Source organism: Anguilla anguilla, chromosome 3, assembly GCF_013347855.1.
Source record: "Anguilla anguilla isolate fAngAng1 chromosome 3, fAngAng1.pri, whole genome shotgun sequence".
NCBI classification, from domain to species: domain Eukaryota; kingdom Metazoa; phylum Chordata; class Actinopteri; order Anguilliformes; family Anguillidae; genus Anguilla; species Anguilla anguilla.
Genome location: NC_049203.1, coordinates 32,342,375 through 32,358,863, shown reverse-complemented (window position 1 = coordinate 32,358,863; position 16,489 = coordinate 32,342,375). Strand labels below are relative to the sequence as shown.

At 38.9% G+C, this 16,489-nt stretch overlaps 1 protein-coding gene across 3 annotated transcripts in view; it reads left to right on the top strand.

Moving 5' to 3' along the window:
• Positions 1-815: 815 nt before the first annotated feature.
• Positions 816-16,489, top strand: part of dcaf17 (ddb1 and cul4 associated factor 17) — a 30,230-nt gene continuing 14,556 nt past the window's right edge. The window contains exons 1-7 of one of the 3 annotated variants that reach the window (XM_035411017.1): positions 816-1,517; positions 1,616-1,719; positions 2,098-2,188; positions 4,782-4,918; positions 6,960-7,038; positions 8,176-8,265; positions 9,144-9,251. In XM_035411017.1, the coding sequence (XP_035266908.1) occupies positions 1,320-1,517; positions 1,616-1,719; positions 2,098-2,188; positions 4,782-4,918; positions 6,960-7,038; positions 8,176-8,265; positions 9,144-9,251 (807 nt within the window). In that variant the 5' untranslated portion in view covers positions 816-1,319. The remainder of the gene's footprint in view (positions 1,518-1,615; positions 1,720-2,097; positions 2,189-4,781; positions 4,919-6,959; positions 7,039-8,175; positions 8,266-9,143; positions 9,252-16,489) is intronic. The other 2 variants (XM_035411016.1, XM_035411018.1) reach the window with 2 other exon arrangements.

Sequence of the window (16,489 nt, the reverse complement as noted above, 5' to 3'; positions counted from 1 at the left end):
TTCGCTGCTTGGACCCCTAATAATAATCCTAACAGATACAATAGGGTTCCACCAGCTTCGCTGCTTGGACCCCTAATAATCCTAACAGATACAATAGGGTTCCACCAGCTTCGCTGCTTGGACCCCTAATAATCCAAACAGATACAATAGGGTTCCACCAGCTTCGCTGCTTGGACCCCTAATAATAATCCTAACAGATACAATAGGGTTCCACCAGCTTCGCTGCTTGGACCCCTACTAATCCTAACAGATACAATAGGGTTCCACCAGCTTCGCTGCTTGGACCCCTAATAAGAGCACGGAATAGTTCGATCTGACAACGACCAACTTCTGAAATTCTCTACTCTGGCCGAGAGAGTCTGCGCATGCGTCCTAGCCTGGCTCCCTTATATGTTCTTAATGTAACAGTACACCCGTTACACGACGTAGTCACGACATATTTTGGCCAGTTGAAAATCTTACATTTATAAAAGTTCGCTGTCGCTCGCATAATCTAGTTTTAAATTACAATTGATCTATGGTTAAAAATAGTCTCAGTATGTTTTCTGTCATGGATAGCAACCCACCTACTCTATTCGTTTCAAAAGATTTGTTTAAAGAAAGTCGTAGCATTCTATGATTAGATGAGAGCCAACACAGCACTGCAAATATTTACACCAAACTGCTTAGCTAGTGTTGATGTGATGTAAAGCAAGTGTCCTTTATTATCAGTTTTAGCTGTTGATAATGATTTATTTAGCAAAATAGCATATTCTTCCCCAAGGTTGCGTGCGCACACCAATAGTGACGTTGTTGTGAAAGCCAGGTCAGTGGTTCCAGTCAGCGTAGCACAGACACAGAAGTGCTTCCGGTTAAGGATGCTGAAGAAGTCAAACTTTTTAAGAACTAAAACTCTATGAAGATCTACCAAGAAAGCGACTAGACTGTCACGGTTTAAGGTTTAACGGATAGAGTGATAACTTAGAGAATGGTCATAAATACATTACGGTTGACAAGAAACGACATTTCTAGCTAAAATATTTCTATTGGCTAATTACTATCTGATTCTCAGCAGTCAAGTTTGCTCGAGTGTCTACATTGCTGTACTGGGTGACGATGTAAAATATTTCGGCTGTTAATGTAACAGCCCATAAATGTATCTGGCTAGCTAGCGAAATGTTACAATAACTTGTATGGTTGCAGTCCACTTCGTTGTGTCAGCCATCTATTTGGAAATATAACGTTAGCTAACGATATATTTTTGGCTTGCTACACGTCGATATCATCTCCTTGCTGAGTATAACCGTGCTATACTTGCAAGCGTCGGCTTTTAGTTCGCAATGGAGTGTAGTTCATCAGTGAGCTTTGTACAGCCACCGCAAAAATCAGTTGACCTTGTGCGCCCTCATGCTAAGTCACGACCAACAAGAAAAAATGTCAGTATGTCAATAATCTCTAGACGATATGGTATTTTCTCCAAAGATGCTGGAACATTGCTCAGAAAAAATATGAAAATTCTTCGACAAATTGTTCTTCAGGTATTTGTACAATAGCTAGACTCGTACTCGTTTTCTTCCTTCCATGGGTAAAATTTGTTGATGCCAATTGAAATGGAGTGCACTGTCTTTCCTTATAGGACACCACGAATTTCACAAAGGTCTGGGCAATGCATTCAAAGTCCCCAATCGCATATGAAAGTGGAAGAATTTACTTTGAAAACTACCGGTGTTGCTACAGTAGGTAATGTGATTTGACCACATATCTTTGCCAATATACTGTACAGAGCACTGCTCTTAGAGTATGAATTCTGCCTGTTTGAGAGAAGGTTTGAATCTTAAGCAATCTGCCCGGCGGTGAGTACATGTTTGAAGTGCAGTAGCCAACAGGGCTGTAGCAGTTGTCAAAGGTCTGTGCTGATACACCTTGACGGACAGCAGGTTGTTGTTAGCATTAGGGCAATTTTATTTTCTGTCTTTTGAGGTTTTTGGCCAACGAAAACATTTCACTTAAAACATCGTTTTTTTTGTGATGAATTGTATTATTAATCTTGCACATTATCTGCATATAAATACACATGATTTTGTCTTCCACACCTCATGTTTTTTTTTGTACTTATAGTTGTCCTTCTAAGCCACAATTCCTTTATGAATTACCAAAACGCACCAAGGCGGAAAAGTTAGAAGATGCATTATTGTGTCAATGTCCGCTTGTAAGTAAATTCTGACATCTTTTCACTTTCCTTACAGTGTCTTGCTAAATATTGACTCCCTTCAACAACTTGCATATATGTGACGGGTGCTGGAGAAAAGGTCCGCAAGTCGCAAATCTTGAAATCGCGCTAGGAGGCAAAAAAGGTTTTTTAAATTTTTTTTTTACTGTTTTCCTTTTTTTCATATTACGAAAGTTAAAGTGTTGAAGAAGTCACTCAGTAGAATAAACAACATTTTTAGGGTCACTAAATACTTATAATTTGTCAGCAAAGTCGGCTTGTTTTAGTGATTCTTACAGCCTGGTTTTGGAGGCATGATGGGGGTGCAGTTTAATTAGCATGTTTGATTTCGTTGGCTTTTGTTACTTTGTTTCGGTCAAGCCACCGCCCATAAATAAAGCCGTGTGGTAGTAGCTTATGTTTGTTTACTGTGTGAGGTTGCTAAAATGGCGGACGCTCAATCAGTAGGTGAGAGTATAAGCTTTCTAACGATGTATAACATGTCTAATTTTGCTTTTGGAATAGGGTTTTATAGGTTAGTGTAACCGAACATTTTCTTACCATGGCATTCGCTCTATATGGTAGCATTAAAAGACGTTGCACCTAACGAAACGTTGTCAACGATTTTTCGTAATACCTTGGAAAATACCATTATTATTGAGGACTTCTGGGCATAGCTAAGCCATATGTTTGCTGATATACCTATCTGACATCGTTTTCTGGAGCAAAACAGAAGCGGATATAACTGTCATTGATTTACTGTCTCTGTCTCCATCTACTGAACATAGATAAGATTTCATCATTGCTATGTAAGTATTACTGCTCAAAATATTTCGGTTATTACGTTATTTTAGAAATTGAGTGTCTTTAAATAGGTTAGTGGTATTATGTAATGTGGATATTTCACACTGTAATGTAAGCGTTAGTTAGTAGTGTAATGGTTTTTGTGACGCATACAACAGTGATGAGGAGAGTGTTGAAACATTGCCAAAAACGTGGTGGACGGCTGAAAAACGTTTTTTATATCGTCCCATTCCCATACAAGAAAACATAGGAGTGTACAGAGTATAGAAATAGGCTACATACAAGAGTTAATTATTACACATTTAGGTACTGTGCAGCATTGTGTGACTATATGTTTGCATTATGTTTAAATTATATCTATGTTTCATCTTAAACCTTCATAAGGGGCTCATATGCTTTACAATGGACAAAAAGCATTACATTCCTTTTTGGACAGATTTTGGATTTGTTTCTGGACCCTTAGCTATTTTAGACCAGTGTTAATAATTTAGACATTGTGGGTAGATTTGGAGATGCTGGGTACACTGCTTAGTTTTTGCTTCATAGATCTTTAGTAGTTCTACATATCCACCCTTAGATTTTGGTCAAGAAGTTTTTGATCCAGGACATGTATACTTTAACCCGCAATCTCCCAGTATTTCATTGCGAACTAAAAAAGGAGCAAATTCATTTTAGATTTTTTGCCTTGACCATTGCATTTGTGGCACTTTATTTCTTACAAAATTATGAATATAAAGTAATCTAAGCTAGTATTATAAATGGTACAAATGTATTGCTTCATTTAAGACATTTTTCTAGTCTCTGTGGTATTCACATCTGGAGTTATAAAGCTTTAAATAGGGTAACCCCTAAATGGGCAAGGATTTACAGGTACTCTAGTGGGGGAGTGGTTGGGGTGGAGTTAACTAGCTATTGTTCCCACCCATTATCTCCCTGTGAGAAGTGTGAAAAGTTCAAGATCTTTCAAGGGGATTTTCTCTGCTACTTGATTTTAGGAGTACCAACATTCAATAAGCATATCTTCTTCAACTATTTTCAGATTTCAATGTATGACACATCATTTGAAAGCTTATAATCTGCACTTTCGTAATCTGTAAAAAACTGAAAAATGACCTTGCCCTACTTGCGGACCAAAACACCAGCACCTGTCACATATGGTTTTGTATATTTTTCCTTTTGAATGTACTTAATCATTTTGTTTTGATCATGTGGAGTATGTAATTTCGGTCAGAAGTGATTCCTATTAAAAAGTGTCATGTTTTTGGTTTTTGAGTCTGCTTTAGTAAGGCATAGTATTTGTGAAAATATAAATATTTGGGAAGGTATGCCAGTCTCTGCAATACAATTTTGCACCAGCACTTTCTGAGATGGTGGTGTGCTTGAAGGGATTTGTTGCCTTTTAATATACTATATCTATTCCCTCCCACCATTGAGACTACAAGTATGTTACAAAGTGGACCTGATCCGGTTGGGTTACAGGAATTTAAGTTCAGTACCTGCCAACAGGGGAAAGTTTCTGCCCCATGTTATCCACTCACAAGCTTTCCACATGAAAGAATTCCTCATGTGTCAGGAAACCTATAGGAGTAAATTCAGATTCTGAATTGAGTCCTGGAGTTGCTGTTTTGTTTGTACCGAAAGCTACATGGCAGTACTGTGGTATACCAGAAACCATACCAAGGAGCCATGATGTTTATAGGAAGTTTAAAAAAAAATTTAAAAAAAGGATCGTAAAATTATGATGTTTATATATTTCTGGATTTTTATATTATTTTGTTTGTCTTTATAGAGTGAAGCGCTATCTAAACCCTCTGACCAAAACCCCTGTCTGCTTGCACTGGCTGCCGATAACTGGTTATATCGCTTCTCAATAAAGACGGGAGAGCAATTGCAGAAAGTCTATCTCTCTCCACATCATAAATTCAGGTAATTTGTCTTAAATTCAATTTAGCTACATCTTTTTTGTGTGTGTGCTTTTTGCTGTCTGGATGTACAATGTAAGCAACTAGTTACTGAACCGTCTTTTTTTTTTTTTTAGTTCAGTGTGAGATATTATTTTTCATGCAAGTATAGTAACTGCTTGATGGCCCTTGATAGAAGTGTGTGCCCTGCCAACTGGATGCGATTACAGTATTTTTACTGTGTTAGAATAACAGACTCATGTTACTATCCAAAATCATTGGGACTAGTACAACACCCATCCATGGAGCTGGAGTCACAGGTTAAAGTATTGATGTGTGAGTACTAATGGAACTATTGGCATGTTATGGTGGTTGACATGATATCCTGAATTTGTTTTTGGAACTGTAAAATCTAACCTTTCTAAACCTGAAAATGTCTACTCTGTGGCATTTGAACCAGTACATTGTACAAGGCATGTGCCATTTATTTTCTTTCGCAACTTCGGTTTAATTATTCATAGTTCTTAGATGTCAGATGCAGGCAGGTGACAAATTAAAGGAAAAACCAACATAGTGTCGTAGCAAGGTATTGGGCCACCACGAGCTGCCAGAACATCTTCAATGCACCTTAGAGTCTCTGGAACTCTACTGGAGGGATGGAACTCCATTCTTCCAAATCCATTTTGATGATGATGGTGGTGGAGAGCACTGTCTATCACTTGGGTCCGAAATCTGCCATAGATGTTTAATTGGGTTTAGATCTAGTGACTGCGACATCTCATATGGTTCACATCATTTTCATACTCCTCAAACCATTCAGTGACCCCTCATGCCCTGTGGATGGGGGCATTGTCTTCCTGGAAGAGCCCGCTACCACATGTTTCATTATAGGATAAAGGTGATCCTTCAGAATAACTTTTATTGATTTGCAGTGACTTTTTCCTCTAAGGGGACAAGTAGACCCAAACCATGCCAGAAAAATGCCCCCCACAGCATAACAGAGCCACTGGACCTGCTCACTGTAGAGGTCATGCATTCAGTCCTGTACCATTCTTTTGGTGTATGCCACACTTGCAGTCGCCCACTTGTCAAGAATATGGTGAGGAATGACTCATCTGACTATCACTTTTTCCCACATTTGTAGACTAGTGTCTATGCACCACCGATCTCTCAAATATGCATTTGTCTTTGTAATGAGGGGTTTATGCACTGCAACCGTACTATAATATCCCTCTTTATGTAGTTGTCGCTGTTCTTGCTGTCACCGTCTGATCATGCCATGACATTCTAAGTCACCTGAGGAATAGTTGCTCTTCTGTTTTTCCTTACATATCGCAGTAATCCATGAGCATCACAGTCATCAAATGTGCGTTTTTGACCATAATTTCCGATCCTATTTGCTTTCCCATAGATCTAAAAGCACATGTCATTTTAGTCATTGTTCCTATCGAAACACTAGCCAGTTGAGCAGTCTTTGTGACTGAAGCTCCTGCCATCCATGCCCCAATAATGAACCCTCTTTCAAAGTCACTTAGATGTTTTCCTCTTGCCATCTTGATCCAAAATCCAGGTCAACTGGGCATGCTCAGCATTTTTATTCATGCCACAGAGTGTGATAGGATGTTAATGGCTTAATTGTATCATACAGTACACCTGTATGGAACCATCTGCATTCGTTATATTTCTTCACTCATTTATTCAGGGTTTTCCTTTAATATGTCACCCGTCTGTAGCAGAGCATTACTGCACATAGTGAATTAGGTTATCTTTGAAAATCTCTTACTCTGCAGCTCACACAGGACATGCGAGCCAGCATGAGTTTAGGGTTAAAAGTTTAAAGTGTTTTGTAATATTGTTCCACAGGGTGCCAGTGATCTTTTCAACCTCCATTTATGTCAACAACAAATCTTGACTGTTCAAGCAAAGCAAAGCAAGCAAAACTGAGAACTCTTGACTTGTGGCAAAGTTAAACTTTCCATTAAAGTTTCCTTGTTTAAAACACAACATGGTATGTTTAAAAAACAAAAAATTGGGGTTTTGGGTTTTAAACAGTTTTTTTTTAACAGGTACCTTGGTTGGGATGTCTCTCAGGAAACATTCTACATCAAATCTGTCCAGAATAAACAGACACCCCTGGTAAGACAGGTAAGTGCAATCAGAAGACAGTAGAGATCTGAAATTTGACTAGCACCTGGGGGGACAAATCTGGATCATTTTGAAAATTAAATGAATTAATCATGATGCTTTGGAACCTCACTGTGAGGTATGACTTCTGGATTCTGCCAATGCTGACCATGGTCCGCTGCCCCATAGGGCCCTGTGTAATTGGCCATAATGTCTCCCAGGCAGCGAGGGATTCAGTGGGTGGAATGAAGTGGTTCCTCACTGACCCAGCCAGAAATTATAAAATGAAAGGATAAGGCAGTTACTTCTTGCACTCCAATTTTATTCAGTAATAAGACCTATTTTTAAAAACGTGCTTTCAGGCTTATGTAAATACTTTAACTACAGCCCTGTTTTGTTCAGTGTCTATTTTATGTTGCTTAATTTATGTATACTTTCATGGTGTACAAGTTTAGCTTTGTCTGCCATGGAAGTAAAGGGCTTTTTGCATTACTAGGATTAAGATTGTTAAAATAATCATGAAGTTATTTTATGGAATATGTATTAAATTGTTTTAGTAAGCCAATCAGTTATGGTGTTTGCACCCAGTTAGTAAAGTCAAAAAGTGATAACGATTGAGAAGCTTATTAAGGTACACATTCACACACTCCCCAGATTTTCAGGTGAAAGCATGATCTCTGCTGTTTAGTCACTGTTGCAGGATAGTTGATTGCTCCTTTGAGATGTCAGAACTTGGAGACACATTTGTTCATGAAAATTTGTGGGGCAAAAGTATTAACAGAATCCACATATTTTGTGATTGTTAAAGATTGGATAAAAAACACTGTAATGTTTTTGAATCTCTGTACACTCAAAACATGTCTCCAAGGGTCATAATGACATTTTTTGGTGAAATTAGTTTTTATAGATTTTTGTATGCTATGAGACATTACCCCACAAATATCTCTATTCTTCCGACTTCTCAATCCTGCTCAAGCTGACAACGACAGCAATAGTTGGTTGATTTTATTGTCCAATTCACAGACCCAAAGCATATATAAAATCAAAAATGTTTGAACTTTGTTTTGAATGCACCTGATAAGAACAGTTGTGTGGGAGACAAAAGCAAATGATAAGTAGAATAAATAGTGACTAAATTTGTATTCTTTGTTCACAAAGGCAGGTGTTGATCAGAGCACTCTTCTGTACCTGGCAGTGTTTAAGGTTGTACCATTGGAGCTTGTGGGTGTTTTGGAGATCAGCAGAAGGGTAGGTGTGCTTCCATTGGCTGAGATTTTCTTGAGCCCCTTTTCTACTGTTGTGCCATATCGTATCATACCACGTCATGAAACCGTGATCATGAGTTTTGGATGCTTTTCCATTACTGGCAGAAGAATACCGTGAATAGTTCTCGGAGTTAAATTTTGCTACCATTCCAGAGAGGTAGCAAAAAAATGTGCCAGGAACTACTGGGTGGAGCTAGCAGTCCTGTACATCGTTGATTGGTCAAATTCAGACTTCCTGTGAATCTGAGTAAACCAGACACCATTTTTTAAAGACCCAGCTACAAGTTAGGTGACAAATTTGAAATTGAAATTAATTTAGGACAACCTTACCAAACAAAACTACAAATATGACTTGATCACGAGTAGCCTGAGTAAGCTTTTATTTGCATCATATATCTATATGATATGGTCAATAATGTTAGGGATGTCACAAAAACAAACTTTGTATTCAAAGAAATATAGCTAAATAGGTGGGTCTGTCTTTGGGTCTCTGGTGTTTTAAAGTTTTGCTTTACGGATATACAAGAATTTGTTTTGTGCAAGGTGTCACAGCAATCATTTATTCAGACATTGTGCTATGGCTGGTTAAAGTATTCCAACTAAATTAAAACATGTAATGGCATACCCGTATTTTTGTTACATTTTGTTTCTAATACTTAACGTTACTGAATCACAATCGTAAATGATAGTGGGGAGGAAAAAAAAAAACTTAAAACATTTCTACTGTTACTGCCGAGGTTCCCAATAGTTCTGGGGATGGATGGTTCGTGAACTGTTTTGTGCAATGGAAAATGGGCTTAGATCTCTTTAGGTGCTGGCATAAACTGTTCCTTAATAATACTTTGCTATGTGCATTTGTAGGTGTTTGGGTGCTCTGTTGTGGATGTGATTCTGTCACAAGGGGTCTTGGCAGTTTCTTACAGTTCTAAGGTGGTGAAGCTGTACAGTTTTGAAAACATTGTACAAAAGGTAAGGAATCTGCAAGAGGTGGTTACATACTGATTCTTGAAATATCTCACCAGTTTTTTGTTGGACTTATGATTTGCATAATTTTTATGCCTCCACGACGGCACAGTTGTGGCCAGCGGCATTATGTTTTCAGGTTGTCCGTCCATCTGTCCATCCCATTCTCGTGAACGTGATATCTCAGGAACGCCTTGAAGGAATTTCTTCAAATTTGGCACAAACGTCCACTTGGACTCAAGGATGAACTGATTAGATTTTGGTGGTCAAAGTTCAAGGTCACTGTGACCTCACAAAACATGTTTTTGACCATAACTCAAATACACACTCGTCCTCCTCTCCGCCACTGCCTCCACACTGTCCAGTTCCAACCTGATCACCTAGCTGGTCTTCCTTAACAGCTTGTTGAGACTGCTGACCTCCAAGCCTTGATACCACCACCCCAGCACATCACCGCAAAAAACAGAGCACTGGCTACTGGTTGGCGGAGGCATACAACCGCAAGGCAGTATTTCTAGTTGAAGTTAGTAATGCGCATTTGTGGAAGACACAATGGCTGCTAGGAGGATCCCAATTAATGGGGCCCTGACTGATTGTGAATTTGCAGTGGTAGAGCACTGTTAGCTTTCTCCTGTCTGAGAGCGTGGGCTCTAAGTGGGTTAAGTCCGCTTAAGGTTTTTCATGTTACTGCAGGTGCCTGATCAACCAGCAGTTGTCACAGATGCATGTTGAGACACTGTCATCCAGTCTAGGGCAAGGCGATATATTTCTCAACGATAATTATCAAATGCAGTAACGGTCTTTGCCACCATATGGTGTCACCTTTTTCCCCCTTCTTTTTCTCTTTAATTATCCCTGAGGCAGTAGTAAACAACCATGCTTCAGTTCACATGAAATACTTCCGGAAAAAAACAATGACTGCAAACTATTGGATGTTGATAAAACAGCCACACATGGAAGCTGCACAGTTTTACTGCTGATTGGCTGTATCATGATCACTGACTAGATAACAGTGGTGAGGTTTTTTCTAGAAGCTTTTCACATGCTCTCTGAAGTTTGATTTACTGCTACATCAGGTATAATTAAAGAGAAAAAGACTAATGGAAAGGCATTACACCACTCGGTGGCAATGACCGTTAGTGCTTCGAGAATCATCATGGCGGTATATTGCCCAGCCCTAATCTAGTCTGAATGAATCCCTTCCTTTCGTGAGCAACATTAGATCCCAGTGTGAATATCAGCCACAGTTGACACTGGCATGGTCCGGATTTAAGTACCCTACTGTGGGGCTCGTACATACACAAACAAAAACCGTGCCTTAACCACTTTGTGCAATCCCCCTTGTGGTCGGCACGCTGGCGTGTCTACATTGCTCAACTCAGACATTCATTGCTCCTGCAACCAAACTATGAGTTGAAAAGAGAAACTGTGTTCTAGTTTCATTAGTAGACGATACACGACAACTATGCCGAATACAGATTTTTGTAGTGACACCACCATAGTTCATTTACAGTTTCAGTTTCATTTACACCCCCAACGCATGACACACTGGACAATAGTGTCTATCTGGGCATTCATAAAAATATTCTTTCACCACTCAAAAATCGTATTCCATCATAGCAACAAGATAAACCCAACAATAGCCCTAAAATATGCAGCAGTGAAAACGTTGCTCACTGAATAACGAAATAAACAAGACAAAAATGATACCATGTCATTCTACTGTTCATTTAACAAGCACCCCCTCCCTGTAATCTCATCTGGTAAATGGTAAATGGACTGCATTTATATAGCGCTTTTATCCAAAGCGCTTTACAATTGATGCCTCTCATTCGCCAGAGCGGTTAGGGGTTAGGGGTTAGGTGTCTTGCTCAAGGACACTTCGACATGCCCAGGGCGAGGTTTGAACCGGCAACCCTCCGACTGCCAGACAATCGGTCTTACCTCCTGAGCTATGTCGCCCCTACATCTGCAACACCCATGACACACTGGACAATAGTGTCTATCTGGGCATTCATAAAAATATTCTTTCACCACCACGAAACCGAAACGCTTTGTTTTAGTTTCATTCGTAGACGATAACAACAACTATGCCAAATACAGAGTTTTGCAGTTTTGTCGCTCTGGTCGTTCATTTAACAAGCACCCCCTCCCTGCAGTCTCATCTGCAACTACACCCCCAACGCATGACACACTGGACAATAGTGTCTATCTGGGCATTCATAAAAATATTCTTTCACCACTCAAAAATCGTATTCCATCATAGCAACAAGATAAACCCAACAATAGCCCTAAAATATGCAGCAGTGAAAACGTTGCTCACTGAATAACGAAATAAACAAGACAAAAATGATACCATGTCATTCTACTGTCAATATCTGGGACTAAATATGGAATAAATATACATCCTTACCATTGGTTTTACACGTAGAGATGTCCCTTTTGAGACTGAGTTGTCATATATTGTCTTGGACAATCCGTTTGTGAAATATATACTCATTTGTGACGCCTGGGTACCTTCCAAGATAGCTGCGCGTAATACCACTGTTTGCAGTGTTGTCACCCTTTGTTATACAGTCAGGCTTGATTGACAATTAATCTTTCCAATATGTGACAGTATAAGCTTTCTAACAATGTATAACATGTCTAATTTAACTTTTGGAATAGCGTTTTATAAACCTGCAAAGGTTATGTATCATCATCATTGCCTTATGCATGCACTCTGTGGTACCAGTAAAAGACATGTCATGGGTCTGGGGTGCAGTGGCCTTGTGCTGCCACTAGAGGGCACCCTGCATCTGGGAAATGCTTCATTTGTTTCAGGTGTTTGATTTCCTATTATTTTCACCTGGGGAAGTGCCTTTATAAGCGTTGACTGACCAGCAATCAGCGCTTCTGTGTCAAACCTCTTTTACGCAAAGCCGGTAAGGTATAGGTACTCGGTGGACTCTCTGCAGAATTGTGATTGTGTGTGATTTTGTGTCCTCATTTAGAAGGCTTTCAGTCTCTTAGCGCATTGAGCGCATTCTGACGCCTTAGGGTATTTATACTTTTATTTTGAGCTTGTGTGAGCTGTTTGGTATTGGGCCATTGTCCCTTATTTGTTTCTTTCTGAGCTGTGTCTGAGGTTTTTATTTTCGCTGAGTATTTTGTCACTCAGTTGTCTTTTTATTTTGAGACCAGTCTCAGGGTTTGGTATCAGAGCTTCGTCTCTGTATCACTGGTTACTTTCTTTTTGCCATGGTTTGTAAAGGGTTGTTTTTGGTTTCTCGAGCCAGTTTTATGGCTGGACAGGTTTGTCCTTCGGAGTTAGTTTTTACTCCGTGTTTTCTTTTGGTGTCTGATCCTTTGTATACGGGAGTTGCTCTCCCAAGGATCTTATTTTGTGTTTCAGTTCCTGGTGTTCCCTTTCCTTTGTCCTTCGGGACTTGGTAGCTAACGCTTCCTGTAGCGTTAGCTTTTCGTTCCCCTGTATTAGTCGCTTCTGGTTCTCCGACACCCCCCACCATTACAAGACACTGCACCCGGCAAAACATTATTGATCAGTTTCGTCTTATTTTGTAAGACATTATTACTGAGAACTTTTGAGCATAGCAAAGCCATATATTTGCTGATAGACCTAGCTGACATAGTTTTCTTGAGTAAGTCAGAAGAGGAGTACGGCAGTATTGATTCTCTGTCTCTATCTACTGAACACAGATATAATTTCATCATCACTATATAAGTATTACTGCTCAAAATATTTTGGTTATATACGTAATTATTTTAATTGAGTGTCTTTAAATAGGTTAGTGGTATTTTATAATTAGGATATTTCACACTGTAACATAAGCTTTCCCTGGTAGCTCAGTAGTGTTTGTGTTTTCATGCACCTGATATGACATGAAATCTGGAACATCACCAAAACGTGGTCGTCCCATCCCCATAGAAGAAAACATTACATACTGTAGAGTACAGAAAAACATACTAGATTTAATGATTACACATTTAGGTACAGTACCACATTGTGTGACAATATTTTTGCATTATTTTAGACCACTGTACTGATGGAAAGCTTATAATTTCCAATTGAAAGATGCAGCAGTGCTTTTCTTCAGTCAAAACAGTTGATTTTAGTGAAATACATGATTATGGTGTGATTTACAGCAATTTACAGTTGAGGCCTAAAGTTTACATACACCTAGGCTAAAGACATTCAAACTCAAATTTTCACAAATCCACACACTTCATGTTACCATATATTTCCTGTGTTAAACCCTTAGCACACATGCCAAATCTGGCCAATCCTTGCCCATTTAGGGGATACCCTCTTTAAAGCTTTATAACTCCAGTTGTGAAGACCACAGAGACTTGAAAACTGGCTTAAATGAAGCAAGACATTACACCACGTACCATTTACAATGCTAACTTAGATTCATAATTTTGGAACAAATAAAATACCACAAATGCAACTGTCTAGGCAATGAGTCTAAAATGAATTTGCTCTTTTTTAGTTTGCAGTGAAATACTGAGAGATTTCAGATATACAGCAGGTTAAACTATACATGTCCTGGATCAAAAACCTCTTGACCACATGTTAATAAAATCTAAGGGTGGATATGTAGAACTACTAAAGTTTTATGAAGCAAAAACTAAGCAGTGTCCCCAGCGTTTCCAAATCTATCTAAAATGTCTAAATTATGCATTGTTGTAAATCACAACCTATTCACGTATTTCAATACAAATATCTAAAATATCTAGGGGTCCATTGTAAAGCATATAAATGAGCCCCTTATGAAGGTTTAAGATGAAACGTTGATATCAGATTAAAAAATAATGCAAAAATATTGTCACACAATGCAGTACAGTACCTAAATGTGTAATAATTAACTTTTGTATGTACTTCTATACTCTGTACTCTCGTATGTTTTCTTGTATGGGGATAGGACGACATGAAAACAATTTTCATCCATCCACCATGTTTTGGCAATGTTCCAACTCTCATGTCATCACCATAACATGCATCACAAAAACTACTAAACTACCAACAGACGCTTACATTACAGTGTGAAACATCCTCATTATAAAATACCACTAACATATTTAAAGACACTCAATTTCAAAAATAACGTATATAACCAGAATATTTTGAGCAGTAATTCTTACATAGGAATGATTAAATCTTATCTGTGTTCAGTAGATAAAGACAGAGACCGTACATCAATGTAACAGTTCTATCCGCACCTGTCTTATTCCAGAAAACATGTCATGTCAGCTAGGCCTGTCAGAAACATATGGCTTAGCTATGCTCAGAAGTCCTCAATAATAATAGTATTTTCCAAGAAATTAAGAAAAATTGTTCACAACGTTTCGTCAGGTGCAGTGTCTTTTACTGCTACCACAGAGTGAATGTGTAGGTGAATTCGATGATGATAAAACTTTCAGTTATGCTGACCTGTAAAATGCTATTCCAAAAGCAAAATTAGACTTGTTATACATCATTAGGAAGCTTATACTCTCACCTACTGAATAAATAATTTGTCAATCAAGCCAGACTGTACTAAAAAGGGTGACAACGCCGTGAACAACACGTGTGGTATTATGCACAGCTATTTTGGAAGGTACCCAGGCATCACAAATGCACGTATATTTCACAAACGGATTGTCCAAGACAACATAAAGGGACACCTCTATGCGTAAAACCAATGGTAAGGTTTTATATTTATTCAATATTTAGTCCCAGATATTGACTGCAGAATGACATGGTATAATCTTTGAAAACTTTGTCTTGTTTATTTTGTTATTCAGTGAGCAGAATTTTCACTGTTGTATTGGCATATTTTAGGGTTATTGTCGAGTTTATCTTGTTGCTATGACAGAATACGATTTTTGAGTGGTGAAAGAATATTTTTATGAATGCCAAGATAGACACTATTGTCCAGTGTGTCATGGCTGGGGGGTGTAGTTGCAGATGAGGCTGCAGGGAGGGGGTGCTTGTTAAATGAACAACCAGAGTGACAATGGTGGCGCTGCGAAACTCCGTATTCTGCATAGTTGTAGTGTATCATCGACTTATGAAACTAAAACAAAGCGTTTCGGTTTTTAGCTCATGATTTGGTTGCAGTAGCACTGAATGATTGAATTCAGCAATCTAGGCGTGCCGACCCCTAGGGGCTTTGCGCTAAGAGGTTAAGTTAATTAGGGTATCTACTACTGGGGCGACATGGCTCAGGAGGTAAGAGCAATTGTCTGGCAGTCGGAGGGTTGCCGGTTCAAACCCCGGCCTGGGCATGTCGAAGTGTCCTTGAGCAAGACACCTAACCCCTAACTGCTCTGGCGAATGAGAGGCATCAATTGTAAAGCGCTTTGGATAAAAACGCTATATAAATTCAGTCCATTTACCATTTACTTTGTTTCCATAAGAGGTCATTTCTAAGTAATAGCTAAGAGACAGATTTATTTCAGCTTTTATGTACTATATCATATTTTCAGTAGGTCAAAAGCGTACATACACTTTGTTAGTATTTGGTGGCATTGCCTTTTAATTGCTTAACTTGAATCAAACGCTTGGGGTAGCCTTCCACAAGCTTTATCACAATACTTTTCCAGAATTTTGGCCCATTCCTCCTGACATAACTGGTGTAACTCAGTCAGGTTTGTAGGCCTCCTTGGTTCAGTCCACAAATTTTCTATGGGATTCAGGTCAGGGCTTTGAGATGGCCACTCCAATACTTTCACTCTGTTGTTTTTAAGCCATTTTGTTACACCTTTGTAGGCATGCTTAGGAACATTGTCCAGCTGCAAGTCCCAGTTGCGTCCAAGTTTTAACTTTCTAGCTGATGTCTTGAGATGCTGCTTTAGTATTTCTTGATAATCCTCTTTCCTCATGATGCCGTCTATTTTCTGAAGTGCACCCATCCCTTTTCCAGCAAAACACCTCCCCATGCTTCACAGTTGGGATGTGTTCCTCGGACGAAAAGCCTCACCATTTTTCCTTCATATATAGCACTGATCATTATGGCCAAACTGTTCAATTTTTGTTTCATCTGACCAGAGAACACTCCTCCAAAAGGCTAGGTCACCTGAAAACCTGAAAACTTAATTCTGGGTTTTTTATGATTTTATTAACTTTTTGGCCATAATGATCAGCTCTATGTATGGAGGAAAAAGGGTGAGGCTTTTAAGCCAAAGAACAATGAGTTTGAATGTCTTTAGTCTAGATGTATGTAAACTGTTGGCCTCAATTATTTTGAGTAATCTAAAAG